The 22,251-nt window shown below is 38.5% G+C and overlaps 2 protein-coding genes across 5 annotated transcripts in view; one reads left to right on the top strand and one right to left on the bottom strand.

The window, feature by feature from the left end:
• Dnc (phosphodiesterase dunce) overlaps positions 1 to 22,251 on the bottom strand; it is a 302,183-nt gene that overhangs the window by 203,886 nt on the left and 76,046 nt on the right. The gene's annotated exons all lie outside the window — the stretch shown is intronic.
• On the top strand, positions 11,622 to 18,334 carry LOC139101237 (myosin heavy chain, non-muscle). The gene has a single exon (XM_070654267.1). The coding sequence runs from the start codon at positions 15,747 to 15,749 to the stop codon at positions 18,060 to 18,062; it is 2,316 nt and encodes a 771-aa protein (XP_070510368.1). The 5' UTR covers positions 11,622 to 15,746; the 3' UTR covers positions 18,063 to 18,334.

Below are 22,251 nucleotides of genomic sequence, written 5' to 3'. Positions count from 1 at the left end.
TAAAAGTATTATTAAAACTTTATCGACATGCCAACGTCGCATACATTTTTTTATATTTTTTAATTTTCTTTTTCAACAAAGAGTTAATTATTTATCCAAGCATCAAAAGACTCATTGTACTTCAAGAATATAATTCGATATTCGATATTTAGTATCGTGAAGATGTTTCAACGCGAAAAAGTCAGTCATGTCTCGGCGCATGTAATGGAAATAAATATGACACTAACATAAATCCCAGATGTTATGTAAATCACGTAACACGACGCGACTTAATTAAAGTAACTGTCGTGTCGCGAATGCATTTATCGACAATGCACTATCCGATGAGAGTCAACAATAGCATGTAGTTGTTCACTTAAAATGATTTCAACATAATATATGCGCCGTATAATGAATATAAATGTAAGCATGACGTAAAAGTAGGCGGTTGTTCGCGAATCTAGTTCATTATCAACGGATTGAAAACTTTTGAAGTTGTTCCGTTATACTTGAGCTCAATAAAACGCAGCTAATAAAACATTTTTAGTTATATGCATTTTACAATTATAATTATATATTCTATAATTTACAATATTATCCTGTTTATCTTAGATACATTAATCTGAGCAATAAATTGTCAAAAAATCGCTGTACCGTAAGCAAAGCAATATTAACAGATAAAAGTTTAAAAGAATTTGCCATTTTCGCGAAAAAATCCACAATAAAAAAAAAACCAAACTCGTGCACAAATAATAAAAATGCCAAAGTGGAAGTTTACATGTTTAAAATGACGTTTCAGATCGTGCAGATTGCTGCACGAATCTCTTTTTCACGTTTATAATGAAGTAGCCGGATGCATAATAAATTCATGATTTTCGCATTTTTCATAACTTTGCGGAGTTGAAAATAAAAAAATAAATAATCCAAAAATTATTGTCTAGAAAATTTCACGGCGTTAGCCGGTAATAAAGTTTCATGCAAAAATTCTATATCCAAGTGTCACCAAATACTCGGCGGTTACACGGCAGTTTTAATTTTAAATAATATTATATGTATATTGAGAGGTAAATTTCGCTAAAAAGCTCGTCACTCTTGTCCTATGCTCTCCACGAAGAATTTTAATATAATAACAAAATTAATTAGATTAAAATATAATGAGATTTCCAGCGTGACAAAGTACAAAAAAAAAAAAAAAAATCTCTAAAGCCTTCTTTAAATACTACAACACAGGAATCATATAATCGCCCATGCTCGCTTGGGCGATTTATAATAAATCACACGCTTTTCAGAACAATTTCAAAGCCAGTGACTTCGCGCAGACTGTTATTTCCGACGGGCGATTTATTCATAGCCACATTTTCGAGTGTGCCCCGTGGAAAAATGCTTCGCGGGTGCGCCACATGGAATGTGGAAAAAGTTGCGGGCAACTTCCTACATAAACCCCGCACACGCGTGAAAGTTCGCGGAATACAGAGAATCCGCGAAAACTCTCTTCTATGTGATCGCCCGGATTTCTGTTTTATTCGTGCGCAAAATGCAATTTTTAACTGCGCGCTATATTGCATAAATGACGGCATCAATATTCTGTTTGTGTACATTAAACGTTCCATCTAAACGGGAGATCGTGCAATTTGATACCGCCAAGCCGCAGCGAACATTCGTCCGATTTCGATGCTGCAGCTACGTATTATTTCGCAATTTGCGCGGATAAAATTGGCGTTTGTCGCGGTCGCGCAATTATTCTTCATAGTTATCGGTAACGTGAGACACATTCGTAATAACACCGGTGCCCGTAATCCGCCTATTCAGCGACGACACTCGCCGGCCAAATTTCGTACGCGTAGTCCGCAATCTACGATAAAATGCATTAAAACCAATTGCTAAGCCTGCCTACGGAAAAAAGTTCCCGCAAATGCAAATAACGTACGCGCAATCACGAACTGTTTCGAGAAGAAATTGAAACGGGAAATTGTGTCGGATATCTTCTTAATCTAATTAAGTACGCTTGGCACTCGAAATTAAATTTCTCTCATATAACAAGCACCGCGGTAAACAGTGTTCTTTTACCATATCATTTTAATTTAATACACACGTTTAAACGCTTAAATATTCAATTTCCAAAGCGTATATGTTTAACGTAATTTAATCTTAACAAAATTATTACGTACTAAGTAATATTATCGGCCGAATGATCCGCCAGCGTTTCGAGAAATTGCAGGACAGCAGCCAGTGCTGTTATTCAATTTCCACAAGCTTCGTTCAGACAGATTGGGTGCTACAGACGCTTCATATAGCTCAATATCATCGCGCTTCTTTCATTCCCGGGAGCCCCTAGGACTTTTTCATTTTGCCTTTTCCTTTTTTTTTCCACAAGAGTGCTGGTAAACTCGCGACCGCGATGTTTCTCAAGAAATCTTATATTTCCTGCCTTTGTTCAAAGAAATGCAATGCAATATGCGAATCTTATTGCGTGCAAAGCTAGAGATCGATTCAATGTAACATATGGTAATCGTTAATATTTGCTGACCCTTTTGCATTTTCGTACGCTACTTTATTACTTTGACAATTACGTTAACGATATAACATTTATAGTAGATTTAATTTTGCTAGACTAACGAGATAAATCACGGATTGACTAACTCATTAGATAACGGTTAGGGTCAATTTTCACTTGGATATTTATTGATACGACTTGATTAGAGATAATTGTATGAAAGATTCTTCGAAGTTGATCATTTTTTAAAAATCACACTCGAAGTTACAGCATAATGATCCCTGTATCTCGCGGAATGTAACCGTTAATTAATTAATTAATAGCGTAACGATCCTTCTTTAATTTACATTCAATGCACGGTAAAGAAAAAAATAGAAAAGTTTTAATAAAAACGTGACATAGTATTGCGATAAAAGCCCTTCAGAAATACGTGTTTCAAAAAAAAAAAAAAAACAAAGAAAAGACGTTCTCATTAGACGCACAGTTCGCATTGTGTTCCGCACTTGTTTCTTCTCCACAATCATCGACCTTTATCTTTTTTTTTCCCCTCTCTTATCCACTACTTTCCAGGATTTCAAAAACTGCTCCCTTCGCTCTCTTAACAGTCTAGTAGTGTTCAGCATCCGGCCTCTTCCGCAAAAGCGGATAAGACCCGTCTTATTTCGTCCTCGTCCTGCTCTTTTTTTCTTTTTTTTAGCGTCGAGAGCTCAACTATACCGGGTACGCGAAGCGGAATACATCGACAACAAGCGGAATTTGCTATAAACTGGCCGCACTTACGGCACGTAAAATGAATACTGAGGATTTCGCGTATGACAGAATAATGCGCGAGAGGTAGAAAGAAATAAAAGTGGAAGGCGGAGGGAAGCAGATCTTTTAATCAACGTAACAATGACGACGGGAAGATTACTCATCGGATTTAATTGTGATTCTCGCAGCTGTTCGAGCGCAATTCGGTTAAACTTAGATTATCATTTGTACTGTGCTGCGAGATTTAATCTAACGAGACAATGGCGAAAACGATAGATACATTTTGCAAATAAAGCCAGGTATAAATGGAAATTCATATTTCCTCGTAATAATAAAACGTGTGATTTTAACGTAATTAAATTTATCAAAAACAGTCTCTATCTCTTAAAATGGAAGCAATCAATGTCATTCTGTATTCCAGAGATTAAAATGAAAATTTACATTTATCTAATATTCGAAATAGCTCGTTCTTATTTCGAGGGAAGCAAAGCTTTGCGCGCAAATGGCAATTACGTACGTATATATACAGATTAGTCATTACATGCTTCGCAATTTAGCGCCGGAGTGCCGATAATGGAATGCGCGTTACTCGAATTGCATTTCGCGAATACCAATTTTCTGGCCATAAAGTTTCGCGGACGTATTTCCCAAAAGAATTTGCCGGGGGGAAAATGTTTCCAAGACCAGATTATGGCTGAGTACGATAGATTACTGACCGAACTTGAAAGAAGAAGTATTAAACGAAAATAATAGCTGAGAAAAGTAATACATCTATTTCGAGAAAAAAGATAAACTTTTCGGTAACCTCATAAAAAAAAAATAAAAAAAAACAAAATTGCATATAAGTAAATTACTGAGCGATAATTAAATACGAAAGGACAGATTCATAACTCTGCGCGTTAACGTCAACAAACGATTTTCAATTAAAAATAAATCTTTCCAAACGTTATTACACCATAATTGTAATATTACGCTTCGCAATTAATCCACATTACGTGTGAAACGTTTCTTATATCCTCCCGTAGAATTACCTCCGATAAGTCTAATTATTTTTAAATTAAAATCAAAAGGAACGGCTGCCTTCATATACCTCCTTTCTACGTCACGTTAAAATTTCAGTCGTCAAAGGCGGGTTGAATAATTTCTGATTCTCACTTAAAATCGATAAAAATATCAGACGCCTTTGCAATCCTAGTAAGTATATCGCGTCGAAATATAAAACGACGTATGGTGATGTTCAAAATCGTTTTGACGGCGTAACGGCGGACACGTGTCGCTTTAGTAAACCTGTGACTCTTGACAAATGTCAGAATGACCGCGGTCGTTCGCGAAAGCGCATGTAACCGATGTCGCGTTAGTCTACGAAGACTCGGAAAGATCCCCGACCTATACGTGTCACATGATGTATCCAGCTGGCCGCCGATCGAGCCAGCCGCCCTGTAGCAAAGCCCCACTTGTTGGACGCCATCGCCGGAAGGGGATGGAAAACCCGTACGACCTCAAGCCACCTGATGCTACGCCACTGGCGGCATCGATCCCCCAAACTCCTTCGTCGAAACCCCTCCATGGTAGCCATGGCGACCAACTTCCCCTATCGCCGTTACCTCGAAACGAACGAACGAACGAACCTGCAAACCCAACCTGCCCACCCCCATCTCTTGCCAGAAGCTTTAGCTACCCGTACGCCGGAGGGTGGCAGGTGACGTCAGGTGATAAACATTGGCCGCGATGTAAGCGTGCACCCTCTCGAGCAGGTTACCATTCTACGGGGATATATCCTGCAACCGGGTCACATCGAACATTACGTTCGATCAGCGTGATTTCGCGCCGGCTGATTCGATTTTACGTGATTCGCTTAACCGTCCTGATAGCAATCGGATCACCCGCGAAGTCGATTCCCCTTCATAGACGTAGTTTAAAAATGAGATTAATGTAAAATCATTAAAGACAGAAAAAAGAGAAAAAAGAAAAAAAAAATACATTTTTCAAGCGATTTAACTTTTGAGAGCGGCGACTATTTTTAAATCGCAAACGAAGGTAAGATTTTTAAGCGTGATTGTCAAGATGCATTTTTGAAAATAGCATTCTACCTGTTGTCTTATATTGCGTTTATAAATATTAAAACAGCGAGAAAACGATACCGTAACAAGCGTTGAAAGCGTGAAGATAAGCCGACGGAGCGATTCGCATAAATAGATAATTTTGAAGATTAACACTAAATACGCAACATAAATGAGATGGTATTGTTCGCGTGGATAACACAAATAGGTAAATATGAACCTCATAATAATGGCTGCTTGGCACGCATTATCGTTGGTTTTGCACTGTGTGTGCGGCTAGAATGCCTAAAGTAAACACACATTACTAACCAGATTTAATTTCAGTAGAGTATTAAATTTCCATCCATTTCTCTTTCATTAATTGTCTCTGAATCACGTTTCAAATATGCAAAAATTAAAAGAAAAAAAAAAAAAAAAAAACGTCAAAAACATTTTAACGAATTTAAAACGAATTCATCTTTAAAAAGCCGATTTAATTAGACAATTAAATAACTCAATTAGAAAACGATTCAACAATAAACGAGTTTTGTTTTTTTCTTTCTTTTTTTTTTTTTTGTATTTTACTTGTTAATATATTTTTTGTTTTTCGGTTGTAAGCTCCATATGTTATTTCATTTCACGTGTACGTAAAGTTGTCGAGTTAATTGAATTTAATATTTAAAATTTTTAAAGTTGAATATTCACTGAAATGCTGATCGCAAAATGGGTGAAAAGCTGCGCACTTTTAAATGCCCCGTGGGGAAAATGACTTCCCCGGTAGCAATACCAATAAAATGTTATTACCGTTTGTCACGAGCTTTGTTCAATGACAATGCATCTTGCATGACTCGGCTGTATCACCGTCTCATAAATAGAACGAGCAATATTATCATTGCCATTTTATTATTTCGAAAAAGGCAAGTGCATTTTCGATCATTGTTTTTCTAAATATATCCCAACGAAATAAAATACATACATATAGCAGTTGCTCTTATACGTTTGTACTAGCACGGGTGTTGCGATACAAAACAAATATTTACGATATTTACAATCCGGCTGTCGAATTAAGTTACATCATATCAATTATTACGCTCATACCGAATATCCTGAAGCAAAACAGAGACGTCGATGTTCACATACGATATATTGAAATTAATAGAACAAACACTCTCAGTCACTCGCTTAAAAATGCAGAATATTTCGATATTAAGAATTAAGTTCTTATACTGCGAAGAACAAAGTGTAAACGCAACTCTAAGTACATTTTAATTCAGCTCGAATTGAAATGGAACTGCGCATTGCAATAATTTACAAGTTTGTAAACTCGTTCTCCCTAAGCTCATCACTTTTACTTTCTGACATTTCGCGCCTGCTATTATTCTGTCATTGTTCATACAAATCCAATCTTGCGCAACAGTACTAACAAAAATCTTATATAGTTTCTAAGCACAAGCAACGGAGCATATTATTCGACGTATTCTCGGCTCAAGCTTGGGGCACAATGGGGCCATTTAAACAGCCGGAGTTAGTTCTGATATTGTTCATGCAGATTTGCATCTCGCACAAAGGCATAACTGAAAATCAGCTGGCTCTTAAATATGATCAGCGGAGCACATTACTCAATTCTCTGTATTCTCAACTTAAGTTGGTTTAGAGAAAGAGTTAATTAAATGTTTAAGGATTTCGTGTGAAGTAATTATAAGCTTACAATTGCAACCTGTAATCGCGCAATCGAACACCAGCTCAAAGCGACAAAGAAACAGAGCCGATATCAACGTATAATTAAAGGGAAAAAAAAAGAAAAAAAACTACGATATTAAATATTAAGTTATAGTTTTTTTTTTGTAACGAAAGTTTGCGTCGTTTATTTAAAAGTCTCCTAAGTAACTAACGAGCTTTAAAAGATAAAGGAAATATATCATTAAAAATCTAACTGTGGAAAATATGATGATGTGCGACAAACGCGGTTATTCACTGTAGTTAAATAGCACGTTCGTACGTATCGTACGATCGTTCCGCATTGAACGGCATCAATCGCCGCGACAATATAATTATTCGATTTAGTTATCCGCACGATCGATAACTCCGCGCCAAAGTGAACAACGCCGTGAATTTTATCGCACGTAGCGATAACGTATACGTACGAACACGTAAGTAGCGAACGTTACGATAATTGCATCAAACTATCGAACTTTGAACACTACACGACCACGCGATAATATCGAAGTATACCCACAGGAATTTACCAACAACTTCATCTCAGGTTGGACATGCCAACCGCATCACCGGGGATCACGTGCTTAATATTTCCGTTTCGTACGAGAGTTCGCTGAACCACCGTCGTGTATTGGAAAAAGCGAAATGGTTTTACGTAAGTATAAACTGCAGCTGGCTATCGCAAAAATAAAAAAATAATTAAAAAAAAAAAAGAGTGAAATATATTGATAAATATTTGATAAATATTGCAACGTGAATTATTTCTTCATTTATTATTAGAAGTCTGTCTATAGCATAGCTCCGAGGCATAGCTGCAATACGCGGGGATCTTTTCGCGGAAAAAGCGGGGAATATAGAAAATTTTTTGATATTTCCACGAGCAAAATATGTGCCAGTGTTTTATATTAAATGTGAGAAAAATATTTTAATTTGTCACGCGCCGTAAACTGCAATAAGGAAAATGAGACAAACAATCCGGCGGAGTTTAATGCTTTAATTGAATATTTTATCGGTGGCAAAGGAGCGGCTTGAAAAATTCTGAACTCTTATACAAAAGTAAAAAGCCCCGGGGGAAGGCGGAAGTGCCGTCTAACACATTCACTCGCACGAATGGCGCACAATCGCGGTATTTCACGCTCGGACGAGTGGCGAAGAGCGATCGAATGCGACAGCCAGGTGGAATATCAACTAAACGTTATCACGAAGATTGCAGCCGGCAATCGGTATTGGTCGAAAAAGTTCAATTTCTGAATTTAATTCTGTCGCACCCTAAAAAGTATTCTACTAAAAAATAATCGATTATTGACCGAGGCGTCGCGATAGTAACGCGAGATCCGTTGTACGTTAAAGCCATTGAAATTGCTTTTATTAAGTATGTGCTTTCGGTGTATCGAGGACAATAACAATTTCGATAGTTCGCGTAATATTTCTATTGAGGAAGGAAGGAAGAAAGTGATCGAAAATAGAACTAGAGTATTCACTAATATTGTAGGTTATCATATCTGCGAAATTTCATAAAGTATTAAGTAATATTAAGTCTGTTCGACGTGCGCGCTGTTTTTATTACGCGAATAGATATACTATAGCAATCGATAACGCAAATGAAAAGTGTCCGCAACTTGGCACGCAGGCTAACGTGTCATTCGATAGGAAACTGATAACAATTACGTGTATTTCGCTAAGAATACGTTGTCATCGATAAGTATACACCGGTCGCCCGCCGTTTCTAATGCATGGACATTAATTTAAATGCATTATACATATTACGTCAACTTCGAAGTGAAGAAATTTCAAAATTAAAGAATTTTAGTTTATCGTGGGGGGAACGCGGGATATCGATCAAGATAATCGCGACGTCTCTTATCGTGAAGACTGATGATTTTGCCATTGATAAAATTGCCCCGAGGGAAAAAAAAAATAAAATAAAATTTACGTTCAACGTTATAACGCATGGGTTATAGAGCGAGGCGATGGAAAAAGAGCAGTCTTCTATGGTTTAAAACACAATTTGTCGACCGCTGGCGAGTGAGCGAGCGGCGCAAAGGCGGCCTCATGCCACAGGAACTCTGTATGTACGACGAGAAGTTAGAATACGTGCGACACAGGGGAGAAAAAAAAAAAAAAAAAAAGAAAAAGAAAAAGAGGGAAAGAAGAAAAAGAGAAAGAGGGATAAAAAAAAGGAGCGGGCAAACAGTTTAGACTCTACGTCTGTCCGCGATGCTGCTCGCCTCAGCCTCGGCGATTCATTGTGGCGGATGCCAATGACCGCAAGGGATGCACGAGTGCATCGCTGCATATTTCACTCCGAAGGGGGAGAGGGTTCACGTCACAAGGCGGGTCATGACGTCACGTCTAACCTACATACTTTAAGGGTGCGGAGTCGCGTCGATGCGCCTCCGTGTCGTTATACGTAGCCGAGCAGCCGCTGCACACGCGAGATACGACTCCGGAAAGTCGTCGGGGAGGGGAGGGGAGGGAAGGTGGTGCGAGGGACACCGTTCTCTCACTCTCGCGCCTCGTTTATCGGCCCGACAAAATTCGCCCCGGCAGATATGCACGGCCGTTTGGGGAAATATAACCGGACCGAGTCGCGCGGAAATGAGGAGGCCGGGATTTTCACGGGCCAAAAACGAAAATCTCAATCCGACCGCACACCCGGCTCAGAGCCTGCGCTCCGTGAAATTTATACCGGACGCAATTAATTCACGCGCGAGACCCGAATCGCGTGTACCATCGATCGCCGGCTTATTTTACCGCGGGAGAAAAAGGAGTGTATCTGAGCGGAATACAAATCTATATTTTGCGCCAATTCCCTTCGAGAAATCGTCGCTGCAATTTTAATAACGCTGCTTCGCGAATTCAGATTCGGGTCAATACTTGCTCGAGGAAAATTTCGATAGCAACCGCCGCTCGTTGCCGCTCTCTAACATTGACGTACAATATCGGATCGCTGAAACTGACGAATTATGGTTATGTACGTGTTGCTACTTGTCCACCAGACGTTACCAAATATTACATGCCATATTTGCCGTGCAACGTATGCGGCAAGTTACGTATACCACGTGGACTTCGCAGACTATTCCCAGATTGGAAATTCGTTTTGCCGTGCTAGTTTCCAGGCGAAGGATCCCGAGCACTACATATGTCACGATATGCGGCCTCTATGCCAATAAATTAATTATCCAAACGAAATTTTATTCCCTTAATTCCTTCATTAAAAATTATAGTTATAACGCATCACGCTTTTATTTATTTTCTAATAACGCTGTATGTACTTATTTTTAATTTCTATAAATAACTTGATGCGCTACTTTATTAGCCGCATATTAAAATGCACGCGCAAATAGAACTCATTTAAAATATCGATGCTGCGTTACGCACATCGTAAATGAATATTTTAATAATTAACGCCCGCGGCGTATACCACACGTGGGGGAATCGCGTATTAGAGAATTAAGGCAATATCAGTTTAACGTGAAAACTAAATATACGACGAACAACTAGATCCGTACTATCGTATATGTGATCCGAATGAATGACACGGTAAAAGTTTCGACGTTACGCTTTTTGCGAAATTTTAAATAACAGTCACTAAATGACGGAGTGTGATGTAACGTTACAGAAAGGCACTCCTATCCTTTATCGTTATAGGCGTTTAATTTTTAGAGCAAACGACATATTCTCACGTACACTAATTAAAAAAAAAAAAATTAGTCAAGTTGTATTGCATGTACAATAAAAAATTTTTTTTTTCAAAATTTAGATAATTACGTTCGGTATAAAAAATTTCGTAAATGACAGTCCATATTACATTGACTTTACAATCCTGAACGCGGTTATACATCCCGTTCCAATTCGTCGAAAGTCACAAGAACTTTTTCAAATTATTGGAAGAAGAAATCTTATTTTCCGATCTTATACATAGTCCCATTTGGGATTTTGGACGTGACGGAAGATTTGATCTCCGACCTTTGAGCCAAAGACGAGAAATAGACGTAGAGATGGAGCTTTTGACAAAAGTTATACAAGGTAACTTTTGATCCGTAGTAGATAAGAAACCCTGAGCACGCACGCGAGTCCAGGTTATCCTGTATAATCCACTCTTAACTGTATACGTTTCAACGTCACGAGCATGCTTTACGAGCAAATTTTATCGAGCGTCATCAAAGAAATTTTATCACATCTTGCGAGAAAAAAGAAGGGCACTTTTGTGCTCGACCTAATGATATTTTAAATTCAGCCGATCACATAAAAGCAATTTGAAGAACCTTTATCAAACATCAATGAGGAATCTTTTAATGATAACGTTGATTCATTTCGGTTTCCAATGAAAGGCGAAGATGAGTGAAAATTATCCTACTTTTCCACCGGTAAATAAAATTTCAAAACTTAAATTACTTACATTAATTTACCAAAAGGGCTGTGCTTAAATTGAAACCATTTTCCAAATTTTTACTCTTCTAATATAAAATAATTTCAACAACTTTAATAAAATAATAAATTTTGGAGAATAAAAATAGCAACAATCGATACTCGAGTCTACGCGAAGATCCATTTTTCTCTAAACGTCTTGTACTTTATCTAAACCCATTACTTACTTACTTACTATATTGAGAAAGTTTTCACGATTACGAAGAAACAAAACAAAAGAAAATAAGGGATAAAGGAATTTTTTACTCCGATTTAATTGAGCGACTAAATAACTTCAGTTCGTAGAAGACGAAAGCGTGTTTATAAGAATGTGTCGTGCTTTGATTTTATTATTAAAAAAATAGGAGGAAAAAAAGCAGCGTTGTCTTCAGTCTTGGAAGAGTGGAAATCTCGTTAAAAAGTTAAAATAAAAGAAGTTGGCACTTTGCCTGTTCCGGCAGTATTCCGGCTAAGACAGAATTATTTGAATAATCGGATCCTACTTCTGTATCCCACGTTCGATGCCGGAAATGAGTCGAAAGGATCTAGTCAGTCTAGTACATCCGCGAGCGATTCAACTACGCTCGAACAAAAAGATTTTCCAACTCCTGCGAACTGTAATACATCTTACGTATATTCGCCCTACACGTCGCGGCACATGCATATACACACGTACACAAAACATACGAGAAAACACGCACATGAGCGCGTTTTATTTTAAACTGCAACCTTTACGATAAATCGGTATACCATTTTTATCGTGGATCTCACTGCAAAGCTAATCCTATAAATTTTTATTCCTTTCTTTCCGCTCTGTTCTTAATTTTTAAGAACAAACATTTTACAATTTACTGAACTTCAAGTTCAAATATAGTTTCAAGATTCATATTTTATCCGGTTAAAGCAAGGTTAAAGGATTTTTGCGTTAATCAATATTTATTTAAATCTTTCATCCAAGATCTTTTTTTTTTCTTTTTTGTAATTAAATATAAATTTATCTTGGGTAACTTTTTTATTACTATTTGTACTCAAGCTTATCGTATATAAAAAAAAAAGTGAATTGTTATATTCTTTCAACAGAAACGGAGAAATTCTAACTGGCAGCTTTATGTGCTTCAAATTCATCCGCGTAAATCTTTTCTTTTTCTAGTTTTATAAAACAGCAATATACGCTTCTGATGCACAACTCTCCGGGGAAATCATAAAGGTTATCAAACTTGAAAGGATACAAAATCGGTTAAGAATTCATATTGGTTGCGTAGTGACCGTGCACTTCAAGTTATAAAATTTCTGTCACAAAAAAATAAAAATAAATGCATATAAATAGAGTTTTCTAAAAAATTACTTTTTGTTTTCTAGAAAAAAAAAAAAAAAAAGGTTCTCTCTATACGACCAAATTATAAACCAAAGTAAATATTTGAAAAACATATAGTCTCTAATTAATGTTTGATATTTTACAAGTATTTTAACACCGCATTCGGTTATAAAAAATTTGTCTATAAAATATATTTTCTCATCCTTCGTTTTTCAACGTGCAACTTTTTTTTTTCAATAAATTTAAGGTAATTGATTTACATCATAATTAGTATTCTAATACCGAAATGTTGCTGATAAATAATGTACGATACAGCTAGCTATGCTTCACGAGTTTCGTAAAGTTTCTCCCTTTGTGAATATTTCATATATGTATGTACGTAATAAATCAATACGTAATTATACATGTCCAAAATTAAATAATTATTACATTAATTAGCTTAATATATTCCAACCCATCCATTTTACCAGGTACCTGTTATATGACATTTTATCTATGTTACATAGTGTCATCCTTATATGTTGTTGGCTTGTTAATGTTTTTCGTTCTAAAATTAATTTTTTTCTTTTGCGCACAAAATAAAATGCAACCTATGATAAGGCCGAGAAATATAAAACGGTGATTAATTCATACTGTTCTTGTAATTGGTAATAAACAATTTAAAAGATTGACCATCTCGTGCCATCACCAATTATTCACATGTTGTATAATGGAGTAAAGCACTTCGCGTATAATTATTTAATGAAAGTGAACATTACCGGAGAACGCTTTACTTTTCTAACTGGCATTATTAAATGCAAATATGTAACTGCTGCAAAATGTTTTAATTAAAGTCGAGTAAACTTACGGTACGGCTGAATTTGTGTATTTAAAACTCAGTTTGTTAGAATTATTGTAAGTCATCGGTGCGTCCTACGGCAAGGTGAGTTTAATTCAAAAGTATATTCTCCTAATATTCCGCGCAGCTCAGTGAAGTTTCAGCAAACGCTTAACGCAGTTTATGAAAGTTTCCCTCCGTCGTTGAGCGTGCCGAGCGGCGATTAGTCGCGAAAACTTTTCTTCAGATTGAAAAAGCACAGTCCCCAAAGTTCAAAATCAATTGGAACTCTCCGTTATTTGGGCGAAATTACGTTCGTCGATCGGCAGTCCCGGGGGAGGTCTTACAGAGTCAAAATTCAACGAGGAAACTTCCACGAGCGAACAGCGAGAAACTCGATTCGATATTTTCCGATTTGCGGTTTCGATCGCGTGTCAATTTTTGGTTTTCCGATGCGGCTCTATCGTAAGATAAGCTCGGTATGCCGACGCTATTGATTTTGTGAAGGGCACGGAGGGAAGTTGAAAAGAGATGGAGAACGCGTGGGTGAGCGAGGGAGCGAGTGAACAAGAGAGAGAAAGAAAGGGGTATGGATGTAAGTGCATATCAGTGAATATCGAAGATAGGTGAGGTCAACCGCTCATCAGGTAAGTTTTTGCCTGATGGATGAAGCTTGGAATATAGATCTTTCCGGAATGATATTCAGGGTTATCCTTGAGCACACGGTCCTAAACCACTCTTGAAATGGATAAAAGTCGATATACATTTTATGCTAAAAAGATAAATATATCCCTTGAACGCTCGCATTATTCAACGAAGACAAGTATTTTCTAATATTAGGCGAAGAGTCCTCGCGCGGAAAATCTCACATTTTCCTAAACTTTTTATTTGTATTTATTTATACGCTTAAATATATATATTGCAGTTTGCCGTTTGTAAAATATATTTTGCGCGAGATTTTCATATCAGGTATTAAATATACCAACATATTTCTGTAACGATTTCTTACCGAGATGCATGAATCAAGATATCTGTTGACGCATGTAGAAGCACTGCAAAAATAGCTTGCTGAATACCATGCTGCTTTTATACACGCTTTTATGTATCAAAGTTTAACATCAAAATGCTCACTTATACATTCATCAAAGACTCGAGGTATCATTCCGCGTATCATTTTCATTTCTATCATAAAACGCATCGTGTTCGATACGCGGGTTTTTATTGCGGCCTTGTAATAATAATATTCCACGTTATTACTTAGAACGAATAAAATTTTGTATACAGGCTAAAACTGACGTTGGTACTCGCATATATACAGAGATGCAAAATTTCGTTTTAATAAAGACACAATGAAGTGAAGCGTTCTCGATCTATTTATCGATGGCAAAGATAGTCAACGGATATACAGACATGTTCGCAGTGAGAACCGTGATTTATGTGGGATATCGAAAGCTATAATCGCATGCTATGACAAATCTCATGAATGATTTGCGGTAATCTGCCGACAGAATCTGCTCGCTTTGGAATCTGTCCAAAATTGATGGTGCGTTTTCGTCGAAAATGTAATGCGTGCCGTTCGCGCAACGAACAACGAATGCTAGGCAGCACATCCCGTATATCAACCAGCAAGACATGATTTAGTGGTTACGAAGATAATGCATGCGTGCGACGACGCAAGGGAGAATAATTGGCCAGGTAAATAGGCTAGAAGTTCTATTAAATCTTTTAGCGGGATTAATGAATATATTTTTGACGCAATCTCCAAACAGATGAAAATAATCGCGGAAGCGAAGGCGCTATTTTACAATCGCTAAGCTGCATCGTGGATTAAAACGTTCAGCGGAATAATCCAAATCGCGCCGACAAGTGTACATTTGATAATTGCGAATATAAATTTTTTGCAATTGAAATAATTGCAACGATAAGGTTATTATAATTTTGAAAATTTTATGACAAATAAACTAACCTATGTTTCAATGGGCAGATTAAATTTTTCGTACAATTAAATATTTCAAGAATATTAATTCAACCTTTAGCGAGACATCATAAAGCGTATAAAGGACAAAAACAAAATTAATATCTATCGAGGCGTACTGCTAAGAAAAAAAAAGGATGCAAAATCAGAACGTCGCGTTCCTTCCGAATCAAAGATTTATATAATTGAAACCACATCGGAAGGAGAAAAATTTTCGACAAAAGAAACGAATTCTACTTAAAAGGAAAAAAATGAAGGAGAATAATGAAATATTAAAAGAGTCGACTGCATCAGAATCTGATTCTGAAAGAATCGACGACACCGAGAAACGTGATAAATCAGTTCACGAACGTGAAGAAGATAACGTTACGAAAATAATTATTACCGATCAGCTCAAGAAGGCGGACTCGTTTCCAGAAACTTGTTTATCCGACAGATCAAAACGCGAAATTAAAATGTCGGAGGAAGTCGGCGATATGGTAACGACCGAGAGACGTCAATGTCGACGTTCTCTCCGCAACATAATCGACGAACAGGAGCACCGTCGGGAAGAACTGGACAAAATGAAAGGAGATCTACGACAACGTCTGGGCATGCTCGAGTGTTCGATACCGGCGGTAATGGTATGGAATATCTGGAGAAAGTCGCAAGGCGCACCCGTTTGTAAGATAAAACGTATCCTGGAAAAACAATTTAAAGATGCGAGAGAACTCTCTTGCCGTAGCACGCCGAGCTGCCATTACGATTGCAGGATACGAGAGATCGAAGCCGAAAGAAAACTCGCGTTGAAAAAGGTTGAGAAAGCACGAACTCTTTGGTCGGAGAAACTTGCGACATTGGAAGAAAGAAAAAGGAAACTTGACGAAGCCAGGAGAATTCAGGAGGAGCAAAAAAGCGCGATAGAACGGCTAAACGAGGAAACCAAAGTGCTGCGGGAGGCGATGGAAGAGGAAGAACCTTGCCAGTGCGGCGATACGCAGTGCAAACATAGACACCTCGATAAAATCTCTAGCGCGATGTCCATCGAATCGGGAGACGTTAAGTGCCTGGAGAAGCTGCAACGATTAGCGGAAGAGGAGGTGATTACGAAGCGGGAGATTGCCGAATTGGAGCGCCGCGAGGAGGCTTATATGAGGACACTTCAGCAAGCAGATGAATTGTGCTCTAAGATGGAAGGTGACGCTATCAACGCGACGAACGGATTGCAAGAACAATTGAACGTGAAAACTGCGGCCAACCAAGAACTGGCGAATCGCGTGTGCGAACTGGAGGACGAGCTCGAGAAATGTCGAGCGAAGCTGACTGCGTGCAGAACGGAGCTAGAAAAATTTCGGAGTATCGAAAAAATCGAAGCTGCGACAGGTCGCGACGACGACACTGCGAAAGAGGAGGCGAATACAAAGCGCAAGATTGCCGAATTGGAGCGCCGCGAGGAGGCTTACGCGAGAACACTTCAGCAAGCGGATGAACTGCGGTCTAAGATAGAAAATGACGCGATCGACGCGGTAAACGAACTGCAAGAACAATTAAACGTAAAAACCGCGGCCAACCGAGAACTGGCGGATCGCGTGCGCGAACTGGAGAACGAGCTCGAGATATGTCGAGCGAGGCTGGCCGCGTGCGAGACGGAGCTCGGGAAGTTACAGAGTGTCGAGAAAATCGAGGCTACAACAGGTCGCGACGACGACGTTGCAAAATTGGTAGACAAGGAAGTCGCGGTGCGGGCTAAAATGGTACATCGGTCAGTTGGCGGAGAAGACGACGTAGCCACGGTGAAAGACAGCGAAGTTCTCGCGAAGATCGAAGTCGCGGATGCGGAAGCTTTAGTAAAAGTCGACGTAATCGATGCCGACACGCAAACCACTGTTGTCGTGAGCGATAAGCTCATCTCGGTTAAACCCGACCTGGCTGATTTCGCAGTCGATCGTCCGACGGATCTCGTGCGGACCGAAGATGCCGGAAGCGCCGCTCGGCCGGAGGACATAGCTTACGAGCGAAAGAAATTCGAAAAAGTTCGGGAATACTTGTCTCAATTAGAATCCTTGGAGGAACTGTATGAAAACGACGGCGTACCATGCGCGCCTGATTTCGCATGCAACGACGCGGTGTCATCGCTTACTGATGTGACAAACGAGGAACGAACAACGTTGAGCGAAAAATATACTACGTCGACGGAGCAATATATTGAAACTGTGAGCGACGAGGAACGAGAGAATCAGTTTAAAAAGGAACCAGAAAGAAAAGAACGTTACGTCGATAATAATGTTGAAAAAGAAGAAGAAAGAGAAGATGGAATTCCTGGAGCCGAAATCAAAAGGAAAGTTGTCGAAAATGTAGATAAACGAGTCACTGGAATCGACGTGTCTGTTAAAGAAAATGTAACGCCATCGACAAACGAAGAAAAAGCTGCGGACGATAGGCTGGTAACAATGCCGAAAAACCAATCGCCGGAAGTAAACAAAATCGAGACCGATCAAGGCATCGTGATAAAAAGAGAAACGATCCTCTCGTGGATCGACGCGATCGACGCGATTCGCACGACAGCAGCGGTATACAATTCGTATTAAAGTTAAAACTTAATTTCAATTATTTAAAGACGTATTGTAATTATATAAATATAGAAAAACTGTGTTAATATTTTAATTTAAGTTATAAACAAGCTTAAAGTTGTATGTATAATGTACGCGATGCGTGCAGAATATATCTTTCTCTTTTTGATTTAATATTACAATAATTTTTGTTCTGCTTTTTCAGAAGCATCCCGACTGTCGAGAAGTAAAAAAAATTGCTGACATCTTAGCGGAACAAGTTGGCACTCATGTCGGGGTAAAAGATTGATAAAATATTGCGAGTGATTGTTTACAAGTTACGATTATCGCAGCTATTTATAGCTTTAATTACGTTCTGCCAGATACAATCTAAAAAAGCGAAAGAGGAAAGCGCAGCAATAACGATGGAAAATAAACCGGAAAAAGCGAATGGGAAGAATGGAATAGAAACGAGTCGGCACAATAATGAAACCATAATACATGAAACTAAGTTACAAGCTGAATTAATGATTTTGAAGGCTGAGGAAATGGAACCGGCGACAAAAACGGAGCCAGCGCAATTTTCCGAGTCCGAAAAAATATCAGCGGAAGTAAAAACTCCAACGGAAGCGATAACTGAATCAGAATTACCGTCTACTTCTATGGAAGAGAAAGTATCAATTGGTATGAAATCCCCTCCGCCGGTTTCAATAGAAGATTCTTTTGAGCCTCCTACAATTCGCAATAAAGAAGATTTGAAAAATGACACGATCACGTTAACCGTGCCCGAACCACATAAGTCGAATATCGAAATAAAAGCTGAGAAAACACAAATCGCAGAAACTGTACAAGATGAAAAAGAAATGGAAACGTCTAAAAATAAAGATGCAGAAGATATTACAACAGTCGAGGATCAAATAAATAATAAATTAACTGTAAATTTAATCGCAAATGGTAAAACGGCGAATACAGATAAAGAAGAAACGTTAGATATGTCGAAAATAGAAAAGAAAGAACCGAAAGTTGTATTAAATAATATTAATGAAAATGAAAAAGACAAAGATATATCGAAACAAACAGAAAACAAAGATATATTAGTAGAAAATGAAAAGCCAAGTACAGCGCTATCAGAATTACCTCCAAACACGATAACGTCGAAAGAAGAAAGCGAAACTGAAGAACCTATCGTGAAAAAAGAAAAGATTAAAGTCACCGAATCGCCATTGATAACGGATACGGAGAAAAGCAAGCAAATCGAAATAACGGAAATGTCATCAGTCGAGGTCGTAGGAAAAAAGGAAGATACTCAACCCGTAATATTTCCACCGATTTTAGGTGAGGCAGAAAAAGAAAACCAAGCGATCACGAAATTGGAAATCGAGGGTGCAGAAAAAAAAGAAGAAGCTGCAGCGCCGAATGCGACAGATACAGCGGAGAAAAAAAATTTTCACGCGAGCGTAACGGTCGAAGAACAAGAAGGGACTAAAAAAATCGAATCCGTGCCAGCGCTTGTACCGGCACCGCCAGTAATGAAGGAGAAAATAAAAGGAGCGCTCGAAACAACGGAAGAATTCGCGCACAAAGCAGAAATTAAAAAGGAGAAAGACGAAGAGCCAGAAGGAAAAGTTACACGGTCGGAAAAAGTTACATCTGCTATTGAGTTACTTGATAAGGAGAAAAAAGGAGAAATGAGGCAAGGAGAAAAAGAGAGAACGCCAGCGGAAATGCCGACGTCCGAGAAACCGGAGGCGAAGGACGAGAAAGAAGCGCCGCTGGAAGAGAAGGAGCCAGAAGTGGTACAGATAGAATTAAAAATTCCAATTGCTGAGATAAAGTCAACAGGGATGGAAATGCGAGCCATACCACTGGAACCACAATTAGTGGCGCGGCCGTATCTAATTATAGCGAAGTTCAAAGAGAAAGAACTATTGCAGATTATACCCGAGAAGCAACCTTGCGCGGGATGTTGTTCGGTTAGTAAACGTTATCTACTCTAATTGCCGCGCTCATTACAGTATATTAATAGTCGTTAGCTATAAACAATTTCTCGACAAATGTTCCAATATCTTTCCGTCAACTAATTATGCGTGGTTTTCCCGAGCATTGTACATTTACGACGCGTTTAATTTTCTTCAACGTTTCTGGCACATACCGTGTATTAATAGCGACTGACCGTTTCGATTGAACGTATGATTTCTTTTCGCTTTGCAGCAACCGCCGATCAAGACCACGGAGCCGTCCGACATTCCGCAAATTGGTGCTCTTCAATCGAAAATCATACAAACCGAAATGACGCAGACGAAGATCACGCAGAGCGAGGTCGTGCGGGGCGAGGTCATTCGAACTAAAGTTGCACAAACCGAGGCCGTGCAAACTGAAGTTACACAAACCGAGACCGCCGAAGTCGAGCTCGTACAAATAACCGCGCAAACACTTACGGCCGCCGAACCGCCGCGCGCGGTGCCGATGCGAATTATTAGTGAATATTTAAAACCAGCCGAGCTAAAAGCATCGAGAAATGAAATCGCTGGCGACCATCCTGAAATAACCGGCCGAAAAATGCTCTCGCGCTTAAAGGACCAATCGAGCGTCACGACCGCCGACACCGGATCACAGACGGATAAAACGAGCCACGTTAGCCACGACCGAGTTGTAAGAGATGAAAGAGAACGCGCGAGAGTGCCCACGGATGAACTTTTACGTGCTATAAAGATCGCCGCCAGGTTAGCGCAGCCGGAGACAGAACGCGAGATTAGGACAATTAATTATGGCGGGCGGTCCGAGGCAATGCGCAAAGCGGCTTGTAACTGTTGCTTGTGCGGCGGAATTCAAACTTCTCCGCTGACAGAACCTAAATTAGAGTCTCAACTGCAGACCGGTGCGAAAACTGCAACGCCTCCGGCGGCGGTTGCGTTCAGGCGTATGTTTATTCGCCCTAAAATCGATTATCCAATATCGCGCGTCAGATTGTGCCGTGATTGCAAGGCGAAAATCCAAAGCAAGATGCCACGCGAGAGACACCACCTTGAGAAAATTATCAAAAAGATCTCCGGTGATCCGGAAAGCTGCGGTTCTACGTCGTTAGTCGGTAAATCGTGCCACGCGCCACCCCAGAAAAGAGCGATCGAAAAGAGAGATCAAGCCTGCTTGGATAAAATATTTAAGCGAAAGACTGATGTGCAAAAGAAAAAAAACGATGCGCAATCAATTCTAGAAGATTCAAAAGAATTAACCGTGAAGCCATTATCCCCCAGTTGCATTTGCTTCAAGTTAGAAAAGATCGGCGATCCAATTAAAAAAGGAAATTGTTATTGCGCGGATTAAGTAAACAAAATTATTATTATTCTATACAATTCATTCAATCAATCGTATAATAACATGCACTATTCATCCAATTAAATATTCCGAATTAATATTGTGGCGTTTATTGCTAATGATTTTATCCGTTGAATAATGTATTAAAATGAGAAGATGTAAAAAGATATGCATAATTAACATAAAGTAAAAAATATTATTAAAAAAAAATACATATATATGACAGTTTATTTGAGAGAGTTTAATTAATAACAGAATCGTAAATAAAATGTGAAGCAGCCTTGTAAAATTTAATCAAAGTTGTGAACAGCATATTACCGTATTAAATTCGTAGTCGGGACAAAGGCATGTAAAAAAAAAAAAAATAAAATAAAATAAAATAAAGTAAAAAATTTTTTTAATGAAAATATTAAAAAGTTAGAGAAGAGACACAATTTTCAATACGCGGTCTAATGATACATACGCACCAATTCCATTATACGAATAAATGCCTTCAATTAATTTATTCGAGCGTATAGCGTAACAAAAATCAAATGCAGAATTTGCGCTCAATCATTTTTGTTTTAATCGTACACACGTGTCTGTGTGATATATTAATAAATATATTGATTTAATTCCAAGTAAACAGTCGCTTTAAATAACTTGTTTTATTTCAATTATATTTTTAGAAACGAAGACAAAAAAAAATAATTGATTTACGTAATAATTTAATTATTGTACCGTAAACGAATTAACAAGGTAAAGAAATTCTAGTAGTGCCTCGCGCCAAGAATATGCACGGCGAAACCGACCGTGAAACTTTACGTGAATTCCGAGAAGTTGAGAATAATTAATTTCTTGAAATTAAAAATAAGGGAACTTAACTTCGTGAGCGTCACACAACGTTATTACATTACACTAGATATTTTTATCG

The sequence above is a fragment of the Cardiocondyla obscurior genome, linkage group LG03 (genome assembly GCF_019399895.1).
Source record: "Cardiocondyla obscurior isolate alpha-2009 linkage group LG03, Cobs3.1, whole genome shotgun sequence".
Classification (NCBI taxonomy): domain Eukaryota; kingdom Metazoa; phylum Arthropoda; class Insecta; order Hymenoptera; family Formicidae; genus Cardiocondyla; species Cardiocondyla obscurior.
This window is presented reverse-complemented; position numbering and strand designations above follow the sequence as displayed.